At 44.6% G+C, this 22,267-nt stretch overlaps 1 protein-coding gene across 1 annotated transcript in view; it reads right to left on the bottom strand.

Annotated features, from left to right (window-relative positions):
• The window catches only part of LOC147611846 (HVA22-like protein e), a 54,833-nt gene that overhangs the window by 11,057 nt on the left and 21,509 nt on the right, over positions 1–22,267 (bottom strand). The window contains exons 2-3 of the mRNA XM_086783722.1: positions 3,364–3,390; positions 3,066–3,188 (exon numbers count right to left, since the gene is read on the bottom strand). Coding sequence (XP_086639848.1) covers positions 3,066–3,188; positions 3,364–3,390 — 150 coding nt within the window. The remainder of the gene's footprint in view (positions 1–3,065; positions 3,189–3,363; positions 3,391–22,267) is intronic.

Raw genomic sequence — 22,267 nt, 5'->3', positions numbered from 1 at the left:
AACATGTGGAACAGCCAGCCATTCAGCCCCCTTCTATGGAAGAAGTGGAAGATCTTGTCAGGGAAGAGCAAACAGCCATAGACACAGCCAAGTCAGTGCCAAGATGGTTGCTGAAAACTTTGCAAGAAAGCAAACTTGCAGCTCCACTCTCAGGTAGAACAATTCCAACCATGCATTGAATATACATCGTGAGGAGTCTACATTAGCCATGGGTGGTCTCTTTGATTCAGAAGAGCCTTCTTCTTATAAAGAAGCACATGAGAATGAGCATTGGGTGCAAGCTATGCAAGCTGAAATCTCTTCTATCATGAAGAACAATACTTGGGATCTTGTGGAATTGCCTAAAGGCAAGCATGTCATTGGAACAAAGTGGGTGTACAAAGTCAAAAGGAAGTCTGATGGTATTATTGACAGGTACAAAGAAAGACTTGTGGCTAAAGGCTACTCCCAGAAAAAGGGAATAGATTATGAAGAGACTTTTGCTCCTACTTCGAGAATGACCACAATAAGATCAATGATTGCATTAGCTGCACATAAAGGATGGAAAGTGCATCAATTGGACATCAAAACTGCATTCTTAAATGGGGATTTACAGGAGGAAGTATATGTAAATCAGCCCATTGGTTTTGTAGTTCCTGGTGAGGAACATAAAGTATGCAGGTTACACAAAGCATTGTATGGGTTAAAGCAAGCTCCAAGAGCTTGGTATGATAAAATACATGCTCATCTAACCAGCCAAGGTTATGTGAATAGTCCAACTGAAAGCACATTGTATGTGAAGAAAACCGGTGCCGATATCCTCATAGTCATCTTGTATGTAGATGACATGCTCATTACAGGTACTAGCAAAGCACAAATTTCAGATTTCAAAGCTGATTTGATATGTCAGATTTGGGGCCTTTACACTACTATCTCGGCATACAGTTTATGCATACAGATGATGGCATTGTTATGCAGCAAACTACGTACATAAAAAGTTTGCTAAAAAGGTTTCACATGGATGAATGTAAGCCCATTTCTACTCCAGTAGAACCAGGTGTACGGCTTACTATGCATGATATTGGAGAGCCTTTTGAGGCCGGCATTTACAGCCAGGCAGTGGGATGTCTCATTTATTTGTGTAACACGAGGCCAGACATATCTTTTGGGGTGTCTTTGTTGAGCAAATTCATGCACAGCCCAGGCACAAAGCATTGGCAAGCAGTCAAACGCATTTTTCATTATCTTCAGGGTACCCAAGATCTTGGTTTGTTCTATCCCGGGGGGGCAGCTTGCAGCTTTATGCATACAGTGATTCAGATTGGGCTAGTGATTATGATACCAGGCAATCCACCAGTGGAAATTGTTTTTTTCTTGGCAGTTCATGCATATCTTGGTTGAGTAAAAAGCAACCCACTGTTGCCACATCTGCTTGTGAGGCTGAGTACAGGGCAGTCTTCACAGCTACAGTAGATTGTGTATGGTTGAGGAGATTATTGGCTGATCTTTGTGAGTGTCAGCAGACACCCACCACCATTCTCACTGATAGCCAGAGTGCTATGGCCGTGGCGCGAATTCCAGTATTTCATGCACATACCAAGCACATTGAGATTCATTATCACTATGTCAGAGAGAGATTACATGCAGGGGAGATCAGTTTATCTTACTGCCCTACACAGGATAATGTTGCAGATCTATTCGCAAAGGCTTTACCTCGAGAAAAGTTTGAAGCTTTCCGCAAAACTTTGGGGGCTTACTCTCATACAGAGAGTGATCTGCTACCTTGTACACGTTCACACTTCCACTACAGGGGGGGATTTGTAGGCATATGCTCACTTATGGTAGTGCTATGTGTGAACAAGGCTTAACCAAGGACACTTTTTCCCATGTGGTTTTTCCCCTTGGATATCAAGTGTGAAAGGACACTCTACATATAATATTTTGTACTTCTATAGTATATGGATGTGACACAAATGCAAGGGTTGACTTGCATTTTGTGGCTACCACACTTTTGGCTCTCTCTCTCTCTCTCTCTCTCATTTCTGTGTGTGAGCTTCTCCATCCTGCACCTAACCCTAATGTGTAGGTTTGTGTGAGTGTGAGTGTCCAACACCAACACGTGGACCATGGAGGAGAAGAGACAAAGAGGAAAAGGGAAGAGGAAGAGGAGGCGTGGAGGAGAAGAAGTGAAGGAGCGAAAAGGAGGAGTGGACGAGGAGAAGAGGCAAAGCAACAGGTTGCGACCAAGAAGAAGTGTCGGATGTGTGAAGTGGCAAATGGGCAGCAAACAAGGACGGAAATGACGGCAAAAATCGCATTTGCAAAAAAAAAACCTTCCGCCCTTTTTTTTTTCTGAGAAAAGATCCTTTCATTAGTTATAAAAAAACGCCCACTGGGCTACAAAACCCCTCCCTTGCTCATAAGAAGGCAGAGCAGAGATGCAATCAAGGCAGCTAGGGAGACTCTCTCTAGGTACAAAAAAGGGTGCAAATATAGTGAATCAACTCCTGCCAGATACTCCGAACAGTCTCTGCTGGTGGCTCCAGTCTCCCCTCAAAGGCCCTGAAACAACGGGCTCTCCAGGTGAACCATATGGTGAGCCTACTGAGGAGCTCCCATTTTGATCCCTCTCCTGTGTCCAGCCGGCGGACGAGAAATCCGGTGAAGGAACAAGGCGAGGCTGGCCCTGAATGAATCTGATGGCCTGGCTGTCCTGCTCCGACTCGTATCCCAGAGCAGGCCCTGACGAAGTCGACCAAGCAGTGGCTCCCCACGTATACATGCCCTCTGGAGAGAGGGGGGCCAAAATGCGCAGAATACCTTCCGCCCTTTTTTTTAACCTCACTTTACATTTGGGCAAAACACCGTTTCGATGGGCAGGTTTCGTTTTGTTTCGAAACGTTTCGTGCCGTTTCGAGAGGGCAAAACGGGTTTTTATGTTACTATGGTTTGCACCAGCCCTTATAGCTCAAGAGGCACTTCTTATGGTGCAATTTCAGTTGCTTAGGTCATAAAATCTTCTCTCTTCACCTGATTCTCTCATGCATGTACTCATTGAAATAAATGACACAAAGAAATTAGCATACCAGTAGAACAACTTCCAAAATGACAACTCCACAAGGGTTACGAAAGAATAGATAACCCAGTAAGTCAGCCACTGCTGATCATCCAGCTTTGACGGAGTCTCAATCGCCTTGATTGATGCAAACCTACCCCCAAAAAAAAGGTACATTTTTTTCATATTCAAGGTGGGATCAGCATGTTTCAAGAAAATGCCATACAAACATCTGCAATTTTCATAATTTTCTCAATAAAATCAAACCACAAGTTAACATCCAATATAGAGAGCATAGTTCTTCGAATAATGGGATAGAGGTCACTCACAAGGGATAAAGGAGCATCACAATTGGCCTGCAAGTGACAGTAAGTATGTTTTAGTTACGGTAGTTGTGTTAAAGTATTTTCTATCCAAAATTGACCTACTTGTGTCAAGATATATGTGTCAAACAGTTACGGTACTACTAATTGAAGGATAATTTTGGATAGAAGAAGTAGTGCCTGAATCATAAGAAGTTATACCACTACAAAGTGCCTCCCCTGCTTAAAATACAGCATTCAAATCTTTTTTTTTCCCAACTAATTTATGGCTCAAGATCCTCCTGTAGTTAACGTTTTTCACTGCCTGTAGGCACTTTTTTATCCGCCCCCACAGGCAATGCCACCAAGGAAGCATCTTGTGGGTTTTGGAACCCAGGACCTCCTGGTCCTACACAGACACCTTTACCCTTTGAGCTATCACCTCGTTGGCCACAACATTTAAATCTTCATGCATACACCAATATGTAACATTTTCTTTTGGGGGAAGGATACAACCGGACATTTGAAGGCTAGCACAAAAGGACAGAGCCAATCAACTGTAGTCATTTGTCCACTCCAGCATATGAGCATCCATAATAGTTCATGTCCATCATTTCAGCTTGCTCAAAGCCACATATTGAAATCATATCGCTGACACATAACTAAATTCATCGTGGCAAACATGGCACGCTCAAGGGCATGGAGGGTGTTATGGATCACATGAGACTATGTAGTGAGAAGTGTGGTAGATGCATGCTGAGCTGATGTGGCCATGGCAAATCAACAGATATGCTCAGTACATGCTGACATGGTGAGATCGCACAAAAAGCTGATGTGGATTGATGCATGCTGAGGTGACAGGGGGTCACATAAGCTGATGTGGTTGGATGCATGATCACATAAGCAGATGCATGCTGACGTGAGGTGGGGGACCTTATAAGCAGATGTGGTGGATGCCCGCTGATGTGTACGTGGGAACCTGTGCTGATGCAGTAGGTACATGCGGACAAAGCTGATGTGGTGGAGGCCACCTGAGTTAATATGATTGGTGCATATGGAGGGACACCTCACGTGATGTGCTGCATGCATGTTGATGTGGCGGATGCATGATGATATGGTATCTGACCCTAGTGGCTATGGGAGGAGCATGCCAGCACACATCACTAGGGGGATGTAGTGCATGCATGATATGTGCCAATGCATCTCTAGGGTGGGATACACAATGATCTGTTGGATCAAAAACTAAGAGGCACAAAATTGTGAAGCTTTGAGCTTTCTTACACCATGTACACCATCATGCCATTAACTATTTCGATAACAACCTGTGAAATGGAGATTTTAGTAGAACCACAATGGAAATGGTGAATCTTCAAAGCCGGAGCTCCTTGTATGTCCTAACTTGTGAACCTCTCTTCTCTCCACCTGCACACCTCTCCACCTACCCACCCGCCACTCTTCCCCTTCTCCTTATGCCTGCCATTCCCCCTCTTTTCTGCGCATTTCCCTCTTGTCCACCATTCACCCCTTTATCGGCATCTCCTGCCCGCCATACCCCTGTGTGTGCATTTCCCTCCTACCGTCGCCACCCTCCTCTTAGTTTGCCCGCTCTTGTATGCAAATAAGCCCCTCCTTGTTACGTACCTAATACTAATCCTTGGGATTATGGCTAAATCTAGGGGAAGAGCAAGCGAATACAGGTGGCTAGGGCTAATTGTTAATAAATGCATGTGAACTAGCTATTTATGACTATATGGTGATTTATGGCAGCGGCCAGTTATTGCTATATAAGTGAGGCCATGGGTTATTGTTATTGACTATTATTGGTATGAGCTTGGACCAGAGTATTCATACTCCTGCCATGGACATGGCGGATCATAGCTGGCCTTGCCAAGGATTCCTTAGGACAAGCTCCAGTGGTATGGGACGCCAGGCTCATTGGCTTGGCCCGTGGGGGTGGAACCTTAGCCCCTCACTCGGGGGTGCTTGCAGACGCGACCTATGGTTGGGTGGTGAGCTTGCTTGCACCCTTCTATGTTGTTTGTACTAGTGTTTATGCCTGTGTATATTAGGTGATCCTTTGGGAGGACTTGTTACAGTTACTATCAGAGTTGACCTAATCACAGGGGTGGAAAAAGCAAGGTTTGCATGTCGTTTGTGTTTTTCAAAGTCGCCCAATCCACATATCTCTCGGTCACCGAATCTGTGTTTGATCTTGCAAAGAAGTAGGTTCTTTTCTTGGTTTGCTAGCAAGATAGGTTTCATCTGGATTTTGGAGAGAGAGAGAGAGAGAGAGAGAGAGAGAGTTATAACAAACATCTTCCAAAGACCCAATGGGTCTATCAGACCAAAAGTGATACAATAGTATTCATGTAATCTCATCATGGTACAAAAGAAAGAAAAGAGTAGAGCTATGAGCTAGGAATGTCAAATCCGAGCCATATGATACAAAATGGGATCGTCATTATCATACAGGCTATGGAGCTAAACCCCCACAAGGAGGAGGGGGCCATCAAGGATATTGTCACCATTTGATCCATCTCCATTTTTGGAGCCTCTTCTATGGGCTGTCACTCCATAGAGCGGCCAGATTTGTGCCATGTTCACATGGGGCCAGGCCAATGTCCCATGTGAAAGGGCCAGTCTATTGGTGTCACATGGACGGGAGCCAGATTAGTGCCACCCGTGTGTGACCAGTGTTGCATCACATGGACGGGAACCAGTTTCGTGCTACCCGTGTGTGACTTGCTTCGTGTTGTATGGACGGGAGCCTGTTCGTGCCACCCGTGTATGGCCAGGATGGCGTCTTACCTATGGGACTGTCACTCCATAGAAAGACCAAGACATATCTTTATATTTCTGTCGCGCCAGTTTTGTGCCCGACAGGAACTTCTTGTACAGGTTTCATGAAAGGGAGATTTCATCCATTATATGTGCACATGCATTTATGCCTGCATGCATAAATTTGTTTTTGCATGACTTGTTTGCGTGTGTCTGCCTGTTATGCCGTGCTAGTACACTGGATGGGGACGCCACCAGTGTACCGTGGAGTGCTGTTTGCTGACTCGGTGGTGTGGCATGTGAACAGGTGGTAAGTATTTTCATTTTGGCCCTTTTAAAAGGTAAAATCCAAAAACTATGGTGGTAAACCTTAATATTTATAAGGTAATGTGTTCACACCCATTTTAAAAAGAGGCTGGACATTTGCTTTTGAGGCTGCCCAAAAATATTAAATTGATTTTAAGGTTTTATAACCTTTGAAAAAAAGGCTTTGCATGGAACACTTTTAGTATTTTCCCACGTGTGACGTTGGTGGTTTTCTTTCTCTCCTTCACGCTTGGTACTCGCCGGCTGCCCCTACCTGTACGTGTTGTACCCGCCTAAGGCTGCTGCTGTACCCGCCTACCTGTATGTGTTGTACCCACCACACAGCTCTACTGTACTCGCCTACAACAACTGAGTTGTACCCGCCTACAACTGCTGAGTTGTACCTACCTTACCACTACTGAATTGCACCCGCCTGCAAATATGGTGCTTGCCTACAGCTCCTGTCCCGTGTGAATGCTGTTGCCTTGTACACGCTTCTATTCAACATCACCTGGTGGATGTTGCTTGATCCCGTCTACTGTACCTGATGCCACACTTGTACCGGCTGGCTGCCCTGTTTACGTCTGTTGTTTGCACCCATTAGGAGTACAACAAAAAGGGAAATGATCTTCTTTGCTGAGATTTGAATTAAAACCTATGCCAGGTATTTGTTTCTATATTTTATTTCAAATTCAGATAACAATTAAAGTTAAATGTTGTTATTTCAAGCTTTGTGTAGGCAAGTTTCATCTCCAGCTGCCTACACCTTAGAAGGCCATTGGATAGTGGTTTTTTCCATGATTGCCCTGACTACGCCCTCACCTATAGAGGAGCCAGTGAAGGTCATGTGGGTATGAGGAAAGACCGGGTACAAAACTTATCTGGGAGAACTGGGAAACGGTCCCTCCGCGGTGTATCACTGTGCCTGCATTAGTACGGGTGTGCCTGTTTGTGCACAGTCCCGAAAGACCAATGAAAGGCAGGTGTGCACCCAGTGAAGGTGGGAATGAGCCTGTGATTTGAGGCTACTCCGACCAACACCTCTTCATCGACTTGAACCAGTTTTGTTTGGTTTTTTTCACTCCCTGGTGGAGAAATCTGGCCTATCAGGCCCGTGACACTTGTACAAATATAAATGCTCCAAGAAATACAAAAAGTATTGAGGGGGGGGGGGGGGGGTGGCCCTTTCCGGCCCCAGCGCTGGTGTCATTTGTATTTTCAGTATTTCCAGTATTTATGTTGTTGATGTTGTTTCCATTGTTTAATATCAATTAAATTAAGTGTTCTGGGAAAGGACATGGCAGCAAAGAGGAGAAAAGAACAAGAAGCACTGCATGAGGAATGGGATGCTTTGATTTTGATTAGACAGTCCAAACCCCTGTCACAAGCAAAGTTGAGAGATTATATCAAATGTAAAAGTATGTGGGAGGAGATAGAAAACAGGAGAGCTCAAAAAGGGAGATTATTGTCAAGAAAGCTGTACTTTGGTCAAGCTCAACCCCTTCGAAATTCTTTTTCAAAGCTCTCAAAGAGAAGAGGGATAGAATATACAACCAAATCTCAAACATTGTTTATGTGCTCAGCTTTGGTGCTAAGTCAAGTCTTATGCTCAATGGCTTTGTGGTTGGCTCATTCAACCTTAAAAGGTCGGTCAAACAGGGCTGCCCTCTTGCTCCATTGTTATTTGCTGTAATTTCTCATCCTTTGATTCTAGCTCTTGAGTTGGTAGCTGCTAAAAATCAAAGAAAAGGTCTACAAGTGAATGATGAACTCCAGATGGTGATTCAATGCTTTGTTGATGACTCACTTCTCTTCTTGGATGCATCCAATGATAATGTTATAAAGGCTTTGGTAATTGTACAAGTCTTTGCAGATGCTTCTGGCTCCAAATGTAACACTCACAAGTCAAGGTTAATCAGTTTAACCGAGAATGAATCCTTTGATGTAACCAGATGGGGATGCCAAGTTGTGAACAAAGGCCAGATCTTTAGACATTTGGGATGCCCCATGGGAGTGGATGTTTCAGGTAAAGACATAGCGGATTGGCTTATGGACAAATTCATAGCCAAATTTTGAGCTTGGGACAACGTATTTCTTCCCTTTCATTCAAGGGTAGTAATAGTAAACACGGTGTTATTGGCATGCTTTCACTTCTTTACTCCTTGTATAGATTTTACAGCATGCCTCTGGAAGAGAGCTTTAAGCTATGCTAAAGCTTTTCTATGGAAGAATAAGCAAGGCAAGAGACCATGTTCCTTCTTGGCATGGCAAAAGGTGTGTAAACCCAAGAAGGATGGGGGAATTGGCATCCTAGACATGGAAACACATGCAATGGCGAGAATGCCAAAAATGTTGACCTCCTTTCTACAGCAGAGTCAACCTTGGACTAGGATGCTTAAAGAGCTTTCTCTGAATATGACTGTGAGTTGGCAAGGCAAATGGAGGGGACTCTCTTGGATTGATAAGATTTTTTCTCATGCTCCTCTCGTCTTTAAAAATATGCCCTTTGCTGAATTTCTGATTAAGAAATGGAAGAGAATCATTCCCCTCATTCAATGGCAGGGATCTCCCAGAATCACGGGAAATTCATTATTCATGTATAATGTTTGGTGGTCCCTAGTTTTTTTCCCTCCATTAGCCCTCATTGAGCCCAAAGTGAGCAAAAGACTCAACAACAAAGGGATAAACAGATTTGAGGATTTCTGGGATGGTTCTCTTCTGGGGTGGAGAGATGAGGATCAGCTATCTGTCATGTGTGGTCTCTCAAGATTTGATAAGAATCATCTGCATGTAATTATTGGTAAGCTCAAGACGCTAACTATCAATACTTCTAAGCTTACGGAAAGGTGGATCAAAATTGGGGGTGGACAGATGGACTTCCCCTTGGTCGGGAATCAACTGCCAAGTTTTATCAGATGTTAATGCAAGAGAAGAGAGATTTTAAACATTTCAATACAATATGGAAAGTAGCTTGGCCGGACAAATGCTGGGAATCCAGATGCAGAAGAATTTGCGGATCCAAACTGCCAACACATGCTCATACTTTTTTGTGGAGAATCATGGTTGGGGCTCTTCCGTTAGGCTGTAAGCTGATGATCAGAAATATGGTGCATGCAGTTCCCAATATGCAGGAAAACACGCAGCATGATGGAAGAGAGGATGGTGGGGTCAAATCAAGGATCAGCCCGCTCTATTTATGTTTGATGATTGTGCAACAGATAATTTCATCTCTACCCAGATGGCAGCCGCCTTGGGCATTAAAGTTGAGGACATGGGACCTCAAATAGAAGCAGAAGCTGCCTTTGTTGGTAAAGAGGTGCAGGTTACCCCACTTATTCGGAAGTTGCGCATACATATTCAGGGATATCTTGATCATGAGCATTTCTTGGTTGCCCCACTTATTGCTTGGCAAGCCATGGCATCATAGGCTTGAGCCCCGCAAAGAGTACAAGACAAACAGAATTTCCTTTATGCATAGAGGCCGCATGTATGTTATTGATGCTGGCAAGGAAGGGGATTCTATCCCAGTTGTATCTCACATCCAAATTAATAAAGCAATGAAAAAGAGTCTTTCAGCGTACTTGGGTTTTTGTTCATGATAACATTGAACCAAGTCATGAAAATGTGGATGTTTTGACTCAGGATAGGCTGAATTTTCTTCATGCATACAAAGATGTTGGGTGTTGGACTCACACACTCACACACACAAACCTGCACATTAGGGTTAGGTGCAGGGTAGAGAAGCTCACACACAGAAATGAGAAAGAGAGAGAGAGCCAAAAGTGTGGTATCCACAAAATGCAAGTCAACCCTTGCATGTGTGCCACATCCATATAATATAGAAGTACAAAATATTATATGTTAAGAGTGTCCTTTCACACTTGATGTCCAAGGGGAAAAACCACATGGGAAAAAGTGCCCTTGGTTAAGCCCTGTTCACACATAGCACTACCATAAGTGAGCATATGCCTACAAATCCCCCCTGTAGTGGAAGTGTGAACCTGTACAAGGTAGCAGATCACTCTCTGTATGAGAGTAAGCCCAAAGCTTTGCGGAAAGCTTCAAACTTTTCTCGAGGTAAAGCCTTTGTGAATAGATCTGCAACATTATCCTGTGTAGGGCAATAAGATAAACTGATCTCCCCTGCATGTAGTCTCTCTCTGACATAGTGATAATGAATCTCTATGTGCTTGGTACGTGCATGAAATACTGGATTTCGTGCCACGGCCATAGCACTCTGGCTATCAGTGAGAATGGTGGTGGGTGTCTGCTGACACTCACGAAGATCAGCCAATAGTCTCCTCAACCATACACAATCTACTGTAGCTGTAAAGACTGCCCTGTACTCAGCCTCACAAGTAGATGTAGCAACAGTGGGTTGCTTTTTACTCAACCAAGATATGCATGAGCTGCCAAGAAAAAAACAATTCCCACTGGTGGATTGCCTGGTATCGTAATCACCAGCCCAATCTGAATCACTGTATGCATAAAGCTGCAAGCTGCCCCCCCTGGGATAGAACAAACCAAGATCCAGGGTACCCTTAAGATAACGAAAAATGCGTTTGACTGCTTGCCAATGCTTTGTGCCTGGGCTGTGCATGAATTTGCTCAACAAAGACACCCCAAAAGATATGTCTGGCCTTGTGTTACACAAGTAAATAAGGCATCCCACTGCCTGGCTATAAAGGCCGGCTTCAAAAGGCTCTCCAATATCATGCATAGTAAGCCGTACACCTGGTTCTACCGGAGTAGAAATGGGCTTACATTCATCCATGTGAAACCTTTTTAGCAAACTTTTTATGTACTTAGTTTGCTGCATAACAATGCCATCATCTGTATGCATAAACTATATGCCGAGATAGTAGTGTAAAGGCCCCAAATCTGACATATCAAATTCAGCTTTCAAATCAGCTTTGAAATCTGAAATTTGTGCTTTGCTTGTACCTGTAATGAGCATGTCATCTACATACAAGATGACTATGAGAATATCGGCATCGGTTTTCTTCACATACAATGTGCTTTCAGCTGGACTATTCTCATAACCTTGGCTGGTTAGATGAGCATGTATCTTATCATACCAAGCTCTTGGAGCTTGCTTTAACCCATACAATGCTTTGTGCAACCTGCATACTTTATGTTCCTCACCAGGAACTACAAAACCAATGGGCTGATTTACATATACTTCCTCCTGTAAATCCCCATTTAAGAATGCAGTTTTGATATCCAATTGATGCACTTTCCATCCTTTATGGGCAGCCAATGCAATCACAGATCTTATTGTGGTCATTCTCGAAGTAGGAGCAAAAGTCTCTTCATAATCTATTCCCTTTTTCTGGGAGTAGCCTTTAGCCACAAGTCTTGCTTTGTACCTGTCAATAGTACCATCAGACTTTCTTTTGACTTTGTACACCCACTTTGTTCCAATTACATGCTTGCCTTTAGGCAATTCCACAAGATCCCATGTATTATTCTTCATGATAGAAGAAATTTCAGCTTGCATAGCTTGCAACCAATGCTCATTCTCATGTGCTTCTTCATAAGAAGAAGGCTCTTCTGAATCAAAGAGACCACCCATTGCGAATGCAGACTCCCCACGATGTACATTCAAGGCATGGCTGGAACTAGCCCTTGTTCTACCTGTGAGTGGAGCTGCAAGTTTGCTTTCTTGCAAAGTTTTCAGCAACCATCTTGGCACTGACTTGGCTGTGTCTATGGCTGTTTGCTCTTCCCTGACAAGATCTTCCACTTCTTCCACAGAAGGGGGCTGAATGGCTGGCTGTTCCACATGTTCTACATGTGGATTTTCTTGTGTAGGGGCTGGCTGATCTGAATCCCCCCTAATTGCAATGGGTAAAAGTCCATCAAACATGTCCTGTATGCCTGTATCATTGCTTTTATACAAGCTGATTATGGGCTGTTCTGAATTTTCAGCAAATACCACATCTCTACTCACAAAAATCCTTCGTGTAGTTGGATTATAAAGACGGTATCCTTTGCTTTCATTGTTGTAGCCCACAAAAATGCATCTAATTGCTTTGTCATCAAGCTTTGTTCGGAGTTGTTCTGGCACATGTGCATATGCCAAACACCCAAATGTACGCATATAATCCACTGTTGGCTTTCGGCTATACCAAGCCTCAAATGGTGTTATGGTTTTCAAAGCTTTTGTTGGACACCTGTTCAACACATGAGTTGCACACATTATAGCTTCCATCCAAAATTTGTGAGGCAACTTTTGTGCTTTCACCATGCATCGTGCCATCTCCATGAGAGATCTATTTTTCCTCTCAGCTACACCATTCTGCTGCGGTGTATAAGGCACAGTACATTGGTGTTTGATGCCCTTTTGAAGCATATAATCCTTGAATGCATTTGACATGTATTCTCCACCTCTATCTGAGCGGAGTGTTTGGACTTTACATGCACACATATTTTCAGCCATTGCTACAAAGTGTCGAAAGCATGTAAACACATCTTCTTTTGCTTTCAAAGGGTAAGCCCAAGCAAACCTGGAGTAGTCATCAATGAATGTGACGAAGTAAAGATGCCCCCCTATGGATGGTGTCCGCATTGGACCACATACATCACTATGTATGAGCTGTAATTTACTTTCAGCTCTAACAGCTCCATCTTTGGGGAATGGTTTCCGATGCATCTTTCCCAAAATACACCCCTCACATACATGTCTTGGCGGAGACTCAAGAGGCGGCATATTATCAACCATATGATGCTTCTGCAAAAGCATCAAACTCTGAAAATTTACATGCCCAAAACGAGCATGCCATAGCTCTGCATCATGCATAGCAGGAGTGTGGGCAGCCACTGTATTTGCATCATAAGTGCGCTTGTCATAGCTGTCCAGCTTATACAAGCCTTTGTATCGTGTTCCAGAAGTGACTATTTCATAACCCTTTGATGGGTCTTTTACCAAACACTTCCCATCTTCAAATTCAACCTTTAAACCTTGGTCGTTTATGGCTGAGACGGAGAGCAGATTTTTCTTTATCCCTGGAACATACAATACATTTTTCATACATATATTGGCACCATTGGCTGCAATAAGTATGACATTACCAATTCCCTTTACTGGATATGTGGTATGATCTGCACATGATACAGTGCGGCCATTTGAAGCATAAACCAAGTGCTGAAATACATCTTTGCATGAAGTGATGTGGCTCGAAGCACCACTATCAAAATACCATGATGCATTCTGTCTGTCAGATGCAATGCAAGACATATCAGTGTTCGAAGCACTTGGTGTGTCACTAGTGCATGTGACCAAAAAAGTGTACTCTTCCTGGATTACATTAGCTGATTGCTTTGCTTTGTCATCCGAAGAGTCTGCTACTGCATTGCCTGCTTCTTTCTTTTTCTCTTTTGCAATCCGCTTCCTACATTCACTGATGTAGTGTCCAGGCTTATGGCAGTAGTGACATTTGCCCTTCTTTTTGGGCTTGTTTGCATCCCCTTTGTCAGACTTTTCACCACTAGAAGAGGACTGTCCATGACCAGCCTTGCTAGACTGTTGTCCCCCATGCTTAAAGCTCTTTGCTTTACCCTTATCCTTGGCTGTAAATGCCTTTTCTCCACCACGGTTGCTCGATATGTTTGCTCTTGTTTGCTCTTCCTGCAAGAGTAAACCCACGAGCTCTTCAAAAGTGACGGGATCACCACCTCCTCTCATCGAGAGGTTGAGAGAGGTGTGAAAGCCCAAGTAGGAAGGCGGTAAAGAATGAAGAGTGTTGGTGACCATCTGTCTGTCTGGGATAACCTCATCAATGTTGAGCAATTGTTCCTGCAAATCTTTCACTTTGGTGAGATGATCTGCCATGGAGTCACCCTCATCCATAGAAAGAAGATCCAATTGCCTCTTCAAGTAGGCAACCCTTGCCTCGTTGCGTACCTGATACATTGCTTCCAATGTGTCCCATGCAAGCTTCAATGTCTTGCACGAACGAATGTGCGGAATAATAGTCCTTTTCACTGAAAGGGCTATCAATGACATGGCCTGTGCATCTCTAGAGTCCCATCTTTTCTGCTCTTGTGTGGGAGCAGGATCTACATCAGGAGCTCTTTGAGCACCTCCCCTTTGAGGCGTGGCTGGCTGAATGGTATGTGGGCGTGTGTCATCACCACACACGATGCCCCAAAGCCCTTTGGCTACCAGCAAATTACGGATCATAAAACTCCAGAGGGAGTAGTTAGATCCATCCAGCTTGTCCTCCTGGGTGAGCACACCAAATACATCCGTAGCATTTTGTGCCATGTCAACAAAGTATAACTGCAAGCAAACCAAGCACCAATGTGCACTGCCAGGCAACCAAATGTCCTGCGCAAATGTATGCCTGCAAACCAAAGCAAGTGTAAACCTGCACCAAATTGTCCAATTACACTCAATGTGTATACATACGCGACAAATCGCAGCTGTAATGCTCGATTACATGCTCCAATCAGAAAATCCCCAATTTTTATGCACTCCAATCGCTTCAATGTGCATCTAATTTGCCAATTTCCTCAAAAGCCCCAAATTTCTGCAAATGTATGAGCTTCAATTTGCCAATTTTGACCTCAATTTTGAAAACCCCCAAATTTCTGCAAATTAGAGAGGTTCAATTTGCTGATTTTGACCTCAATTTCAAAAACCCCCAAATTGCAGGCAAAGCAAAATGCCCAATTTTTTTTCAATTTGTCCTGAAATTGATAAATTCCCCAAATTTCTTGAATCCTGTATTACCTGCAAATTCAAATCTTCCTGGCAAACCCTATTTTGTTTACTAAAACACAGGTACCTGGGCAGCCGGGAAGACCTTGTTGAAGGTAGTCGTTGCAGGTGAAGGCGTTGGAGGGAGTTGTTGTTGTAGAGAGTCGTTGCAGAGCACGGATGGCAAGACGGAGGCGTGCAAAGCTGCAGATGGGTGCACACAGGTCACAAGGTTTGCAGAGGAAAGCAAGGCGGAGCAGACGGATGGCTGTGGGCAGCCAACGGGGAGCTTGGGTTGAAGCGTACGGAGCTGATGGCAGAGGCGAAGGCGAGCTGCACCAGGCAGGTAACGAGCTAGTCACTGGAGTTGGTGTCGGACGAGCCAGAAGCGGAGGACTGCTGAACGCTGGAGTCGGGTGCTGGAGAGATCGAGTCGCTTGCAAGCATTCGAATGTTGGGTAGTCGAGCTGGTGGCGGGCAGGCGAGCAGGCGGAAGCGTCAGGCGTGGGCCAGCACGGGGAGCGAGCAGATGTAACTGGAGTCGTCGGTGAAACGGCGAGCGCGAACGGGAGACGGTGAGGAGGGCAGCGCGAACGGGCGACGGTGACGGCAGGCGCGAACGGGCGTTGGGACGGCTAGCCTGCAGTCATCGACGGAATGGGACGGCTAACCTGTGCTGAGCGTCGACGGGCCTGGGCAGCCGGCTGGGAGCGCCGACGGAGAAACGGAACAGCGATGGGCACCGGCTGTCGGATGGACGGACGGCGCACCGGCTGTCGGGTGGACGGACGGCGCACCTGAGAGTTGACGGAACTGGGCGGCGTCGATGCTGGGTCGCCGGCTGCAGAGGAAGCGCCGCCGCGAGGCTGGGCGGAGGTGGTGGGCTCCCCACTAGTGCCGCCCGTCTCTGGCGGCCGGACGGTGGAGGAACTGGACGGAACCGACGGACGGAAACACAGCGGCGACGGAATCCGACGGACGGAAAAATGCAGGCGACGGAATTTTGCAGCCTGCGGACGGAATTTCGCAGAAATTTTTCCAGCAGCAGTTTTCCAAGGCCAGCTCCCAGCTCCCAGCTCTGATACCAAATGTTGGGTGTTGGACTCACACACTCACACACACAAACCTGCACATTAGGGTTAGGTGCAGGGTAGAGAAGCTCACACACAGAAATGAGAGAGAGAGAGAGAGAGCCAAAAGTGTGGTATCCACAAAATGCAAGTCAACCCTTGCATGCGTGCCACATCCATATAATATAGAAGTACAAAATATTATATGTTAAGAGTGTCCTTTCACACTTGATGTCCAAGGGGAAAAACCACATGGGAAAAAGTGCCCTTGGTTAAGCCCTGTTCACACATAGCACTACCATAAGTGAGCATATGCCTACAAAAGATTGTTTTGCTGATGCATTGCCAGGTGAACTACCTCCTCAAAGGCCCGAGGATCATCGCATAGATCTTATGCCAGGTAGTTCTCCACCTAACAAACCCGCATATCGTGTGAGTGCCGCACAAGAAGAAGAGATTATGAAGCAGGTTAATGAGCTCTTGGAGAAAGGTTTGGTTCAGCCAAGCTCCTCACCTTTTTGCTCTCCCGTGCTTTTGGTACAAAAGAAAGATGGGTCATTCCGCATGTGTCGATTATAGAGCTCTAAATAAGCTCACCATCAAGAACAAATTTCCAATTCCGTGCATTGATGACATCTTGGATAAGCTTGATGGCTCGGCTTGTTTCAGCCGTATTGATTTGAAGAGTGGTTATCACCAGATACGAGTGGTGCCAGGGGATGTCCACAAAATTGTATTCAAGATAGCTTTTGGATTGTATGAGTTTTTGGTGATGTCTTTTGGTCTCACCAATGCCCCAGCCACATTCAATCGTATGATGGATAGGATATTCCGACCCCATCGAAAATTCACAAGTGTATTCTTTAATGACATCTTGGTTTTCTCCAAGAATGAGCAAGAGCATAGGACTCATTTGGCCATAGTGTTTGAAGAGTTGCGGAAGCATAAACTCTTCATTAATGCCAAGAAAAGTGAGTTCTTTCTTTCAGAGATACACTATTTGGGCCACATTGTATCCAAGGATGGTGTAAGAATGGATCCTACCAAGATTGAAACCATTTGGAATTGGCCAGAGTTGCAAAATGTACATGAGATACGTAGCTTTCTGGGATTATGTTCATATTACATGCGCTTCATAAAGCATTTTGCTATGATTGCCACGCCTTTACATGATCTCACGAAGAAGAAAGCCACTTTTAAATGGACCTCAAAGGAGCAAGATGCCTTCTTGCAACTCAAGAATGCTATCATACGTGGACCCGTATCGATTGTTCCCGACTTGTAAAAGCCATTCATGGTGGAATGTGATGCATGTGGGAATTGTATAAGGGCTGTCCTAAATTAAGAAGGTCATGCAGTTGCATATGAGAGCCGTCGATTGCATGATGCCGAGCTTCATATGGACATCTATGAAAAAGAGCTCTTGGCTGTAATTCATGCCTTAAAGATATGGAAACATTATCTTCTTGGGGCTGAATTTATAGTCAAGACAGATCATCAAAGCTTGAGATATTTTCTATCTCAAACAAAGCTTTCGGAGAAGCAGATGAGAATGGCAAACTTTCTTTCCACGTTTCATTTTCAGATTGTACATACTCCGGGAAAGAAGAATGTAGTGGCAGATGCTGTCACCATTTGGCCACCCAATTGGTCCACCCGTGCTTTCTTATCATGTATGTACATTGGACTGGTGTCCATGGCAGTTGTATATGCCGGGGATTGATGCCACTCATGTGATACTGTGGACTTGGCTTTCCGTTGGGACTTGTGCCTCCGTGTACATGCCTGGAAATGCTTGGTGGATTGGTGTTCCATTGGGTCTAGTACCTCGTGTACTTGCCTGGAGCACGTCTATTTTGGTATAGTCTCATGAATGGGGATTGTCCATACCAATGCTGCATTGCATAGCATCTTTATCTGCTTGCTTGCAATTGCATGCTGTTTTCATGCTTGCTTGACCAATGTGTAGTTCTGGGTAAGAGGACGCCCGCCCGCGAACCGTGCGTGTGAAACTATCTGCTGACATGGTTATGTGGCATGTGACAGATGGTAAGTATTGATCATAAACCTAGCCCTAGAAGTTAGCACTAATTTATAAGTGAGTGTGTACACACTTCATTAAGTTTTGGGCAACCAAAACTCACTTATAAATTATGACCAGCCCGGTGTTCACACACACTGATGTCCCGAGGTGGACATAACCCAATGTCCACCACCCAGACCTTATCCCCTTTGTACAAAGGGAGTAACCAGCCATGTGTCCACTCTAGCTTGCTCCACAAAGCACCTACCTGCCACCTACACTGGACAAGTCACCACCTCTCTCCTCCTCCTCTCTCTAGAGATTGGCGCCTCCTTCATGAGGGCTGTTGGGCTGCATTTTCTACACATTCTACTTCCCAACTCCATTTCCAAGCTTGCTAAGGTGATTTTCAAGCTTCCAAGAGTGATTCCGAATGCTAATCACTCTCCTACACACTCCCAATGACTGAAATTTAGCAAAACAACTCTCTTTGTTGCTGTAATTTCTGGTCTTTTTGCTGAAAACCCTACTTTCAGCCCTCCTTTCTCAAGCAAAACCATAGGGGAAGCTTTCCCAAGGTTCCCTTCATCCTCTTGAAGACTTTTGTCGCGAAGAAAGGTGACAAATCGAAGATCTCAACACTCCAAGGACTTCCATCGCGAAGACTCCTGTTGTCATCGACTCTACTTGCTATTGGTAAGCTTTTACGCTTAAATATGGAAGCAAGTTGCAGGAGGGAGGAACCAGATTACAAGATCACATACCCTGTGTAGTGTTCTCATGTCCTACGTGCTCTCTTGCAGATTGTTACTACCATGTGTTGGTGGAACAATAGAGAGAAGATGGTAGGGAACATGGGCACTTGAGAGGGTAGTGTGGATTGCAAGTCTACAACGACAACCACTTGTTTGCAATACTGTATTCATATGCATTGGTATGGAAATCTGGTCAGAAATGCCCATGACACTATGTACTTGATTCTCCCAAGATCAATATACTTTATTTGAGGGAGGGGTCGGCCGTTCCGGCTCATTGTGTATCTCTTGTCAATTCAGCAATTTACTTCTTGTATTTGAGCAAGTGTCCATCAAATCTTAGTGTATTTAAGTGTATTGATTAGCATTGTATTCAACCAAGTTACATTGGTATCAGAGCATACGGTTCTCTTTCACTTCTATCGTGAGAGACGATCACCATGAACACTAGCTATCTCTATACTTAGAACATTATGGACAGCCATACAATGAATGTTGGAGATGCTAACACAAGAGGCAAGGACAATGAAATGGATGCTTCCAATGCTTTACAGGATGAGCAAACTCATGTGGTGCACAATAGGGAACATGAATATGTGGGACAGCCATCCCGTGGCAAAGAGAAGATGCAGGAAGAAGAGCCCATAGTCTTGAGGACTGAACTTACTCGTATGCAGGCTCTTCTCCATGCACAACAAGAAGAATTGAACCTCTACCGCCGGGAGGATCCATTGGTACATAACCGTTTGAAGGCCAAGAAAGCTGAATCTTATATGGATCATGCAATGGCAATGATTGCTCAAGAGTTGCACATGCAACCAAGGGATGCAGCACGTGCATACTTGGCTCGTACTACCAAGGATGCCTATGCAGAAAAGGCAACCATCCCACATGTCTTGGAATCCCCACAGGTGCCCGAACAAGAACTTATGTCTAAGAGGACGAATCTCCATGCTATGGGAGAGGAACCATCGGTGACTTCACGCCATGCAAGAATACCTTATATAGCCCGTGAAGGATACAATGTTTATGGCAGTGGTCAAAATGTACGTCAAATGCCATTGCCAGCTGAAAATGTGCATGCACAACACATGCAACATGGACTGCAATTTTTTGTTGGTGCAGATATTCCTCGTATCTCTCATGCCACTCATGCCTTCCAGTGTGCTCGTGAGGGAGAAGCTATGGCTGAAAATGTATCAATGCATGTTGAGGGGCCAGCCATGCCTCATGCTTACAGGACACATGTATCTATGCCTTATGCATCACCTTTTGGTCCAAAAATGATGCCAGTCAACAGGTGCTGTCCCAATGGACAAACATGGGGAAAAACATGTTGAGATGCAAGCACATGCATCAAAGTCTCGTGACTTCAAAGCTGGAGACAAATCTGTGAAGTTTGACACATATCATGGGGAATATGATGCATCAAAGGCACTTACTTTTATTGCCCAGTTTAATATTGCTTTCAGTGATGAGGATTTCACTCAGAAATCCATGATCCGGCATGTAAGCATGTTTATGAAAGGCACTGCTGCCCATTGGTGGCTCACGGAGAAGCTCTCACCAAATCCTGTTAGAGCATGGGAAGAGTTCAAGGAGAGGTTCTATGCTCAATTCTTGCCTGCCAATGCATTGAATGAGATAACAATGAAGTGGGATTGGGTGAAGCAAAATGAGGGAGAATCGGTAAATGCATATGTACAAAAGTTTTGGAAAGTGCTTTTGGAGGTGTCTCCATTTATGCATGTCACTGAGGCGGCAAGGAAGAGAAGGTTTCAATCGGGATTGCAACCCGTGTAAAAGCAAGACTACAAATGTATCCTCGTCATACCTTACACCAACTAATCGCAACCGCCACCGCCACCGCCACCGAGCAATTGGAACTCAAATTGAATCGATCCAATAAGGCTAAACGCTCATTGCAAGGCAAAGAGAGGACTGTCCAAAACCTGCAAAATGATGGACAGCCACCTAAAAAGGACCAAAACCAAGATAAAAATGGTCCAAAGGCTGAAAATAACATTGCCAAGAAGCGTCCCTTCAAATTGAGAGACTATGGTCTCACTCCGGAGCAGAAAAACAATATATGAGCGAGGGAAAATGCTTTACTTGTGGTAGCACCGAGCATATTGCAAAGGCCTGCCCAAATAAGAAGAAGCGTGATAATGCAAATGCATCAAAGCCTAATGTGCATATGGTTCCGGATGTGCAGGGCAACGCTTCACATGATAGCAAAGACAAGGTTGTATGTAAAGCTTAGGGACAACTCAAGGGTCAGCCCGCTTTGTTCATGTTTGATGATTGTGCATCTGCAAATTTCATATCCACACAGATGGCAGCTGCTTTGGGTATTGAAGTGGAGGACATGGGTCCTCAAATTGAAGCACGGGCTGCCTTTGTTGGTAGAGAAGTGCAGGTCATGCCTATTTTTGGCAAGTTGTGCATACACATTCAAGGCTATGTGGATCATGAGGATTTTCTTGTGGCGCCTTTGAATGGCTATGATATATTGCTTGGAAAGCCTTGGCATACACGTATTGATCCGTGCAAGACTTACAAGACCAACAAGATCACCTTCATGCATAAAGGCCGAGAGCATGTAATTGATGCTGGTGAAGAGGGTGATACCATTCCCCTTGTATCTCATGTACAAATTAAGAAAGTAATGAAAAAGAGTGTTTTTGCGTACTTGATTTTTGTACGAGATCATGTTGAGGAAAATAATGTACATGTAAATACTCTTAGTAATGATAGGCTGAAAATTTTGCAAGAGCACAATGATTGTTTTGCTGATGAGTTACCAAATGAGTTGCCGCCCGTACGACCGGAAGATCATCACATTGATCTTGTGCCACGGGTAGCTCACCGCCTAATAGGCCAGCCTATCGTGTAAGTGCATCCCAAAAAGAGGAGATCATGAAGCAGGTGAATGAGCTTCTTGAGAAGGGTTTGGTTCAGCCAAGCTCTTCCCCATATTGTTCACCCGTCCTCTTGGTTCAAAAGAAGGATGGATCCTTTTGTATGCGTGTGGATTATAGAGCTTTGAATAAGCTTACCATCAAGAATCGGTTTCCGATTCCACGCATAGACAACATCCTTGACAAGTTGGATGGATCGGCATGCTTTAGCCGAATTGATCTCAAGAGTGGATATCATCAAGTGCGTGTAGTGCCTGAGGATGTACACAAAACTGCTTTCAGGATAGCATTTAGGCTTTATAAGTATCTTGTTATGCCTTTTGGTCTTACAAATGCCCTGGCTACATTCAATAGAATGATGGATCGCATATTCC

The sequence above is a fragment of the Cibotium barometz genome, chromosome 46 (genome assembly GCF_041138505.1).
Source record: "Cibotium barometz isolate CiBa-2024 chromosome 46, ASM4113850v1, whole genome shotgun sequence".
Classification (NCBI taxonomy): Eukaryota; Viridiplantae; Streptophyta; class Polypodiopsida; order Cyatheales; family Cibotiaceae; genus Cibotium; species Cibotium barometz.
Note: the sequence above shows the minus strand (reverse complement) of the source record. Positions and strands in the feature narration are given on the sequence as shown.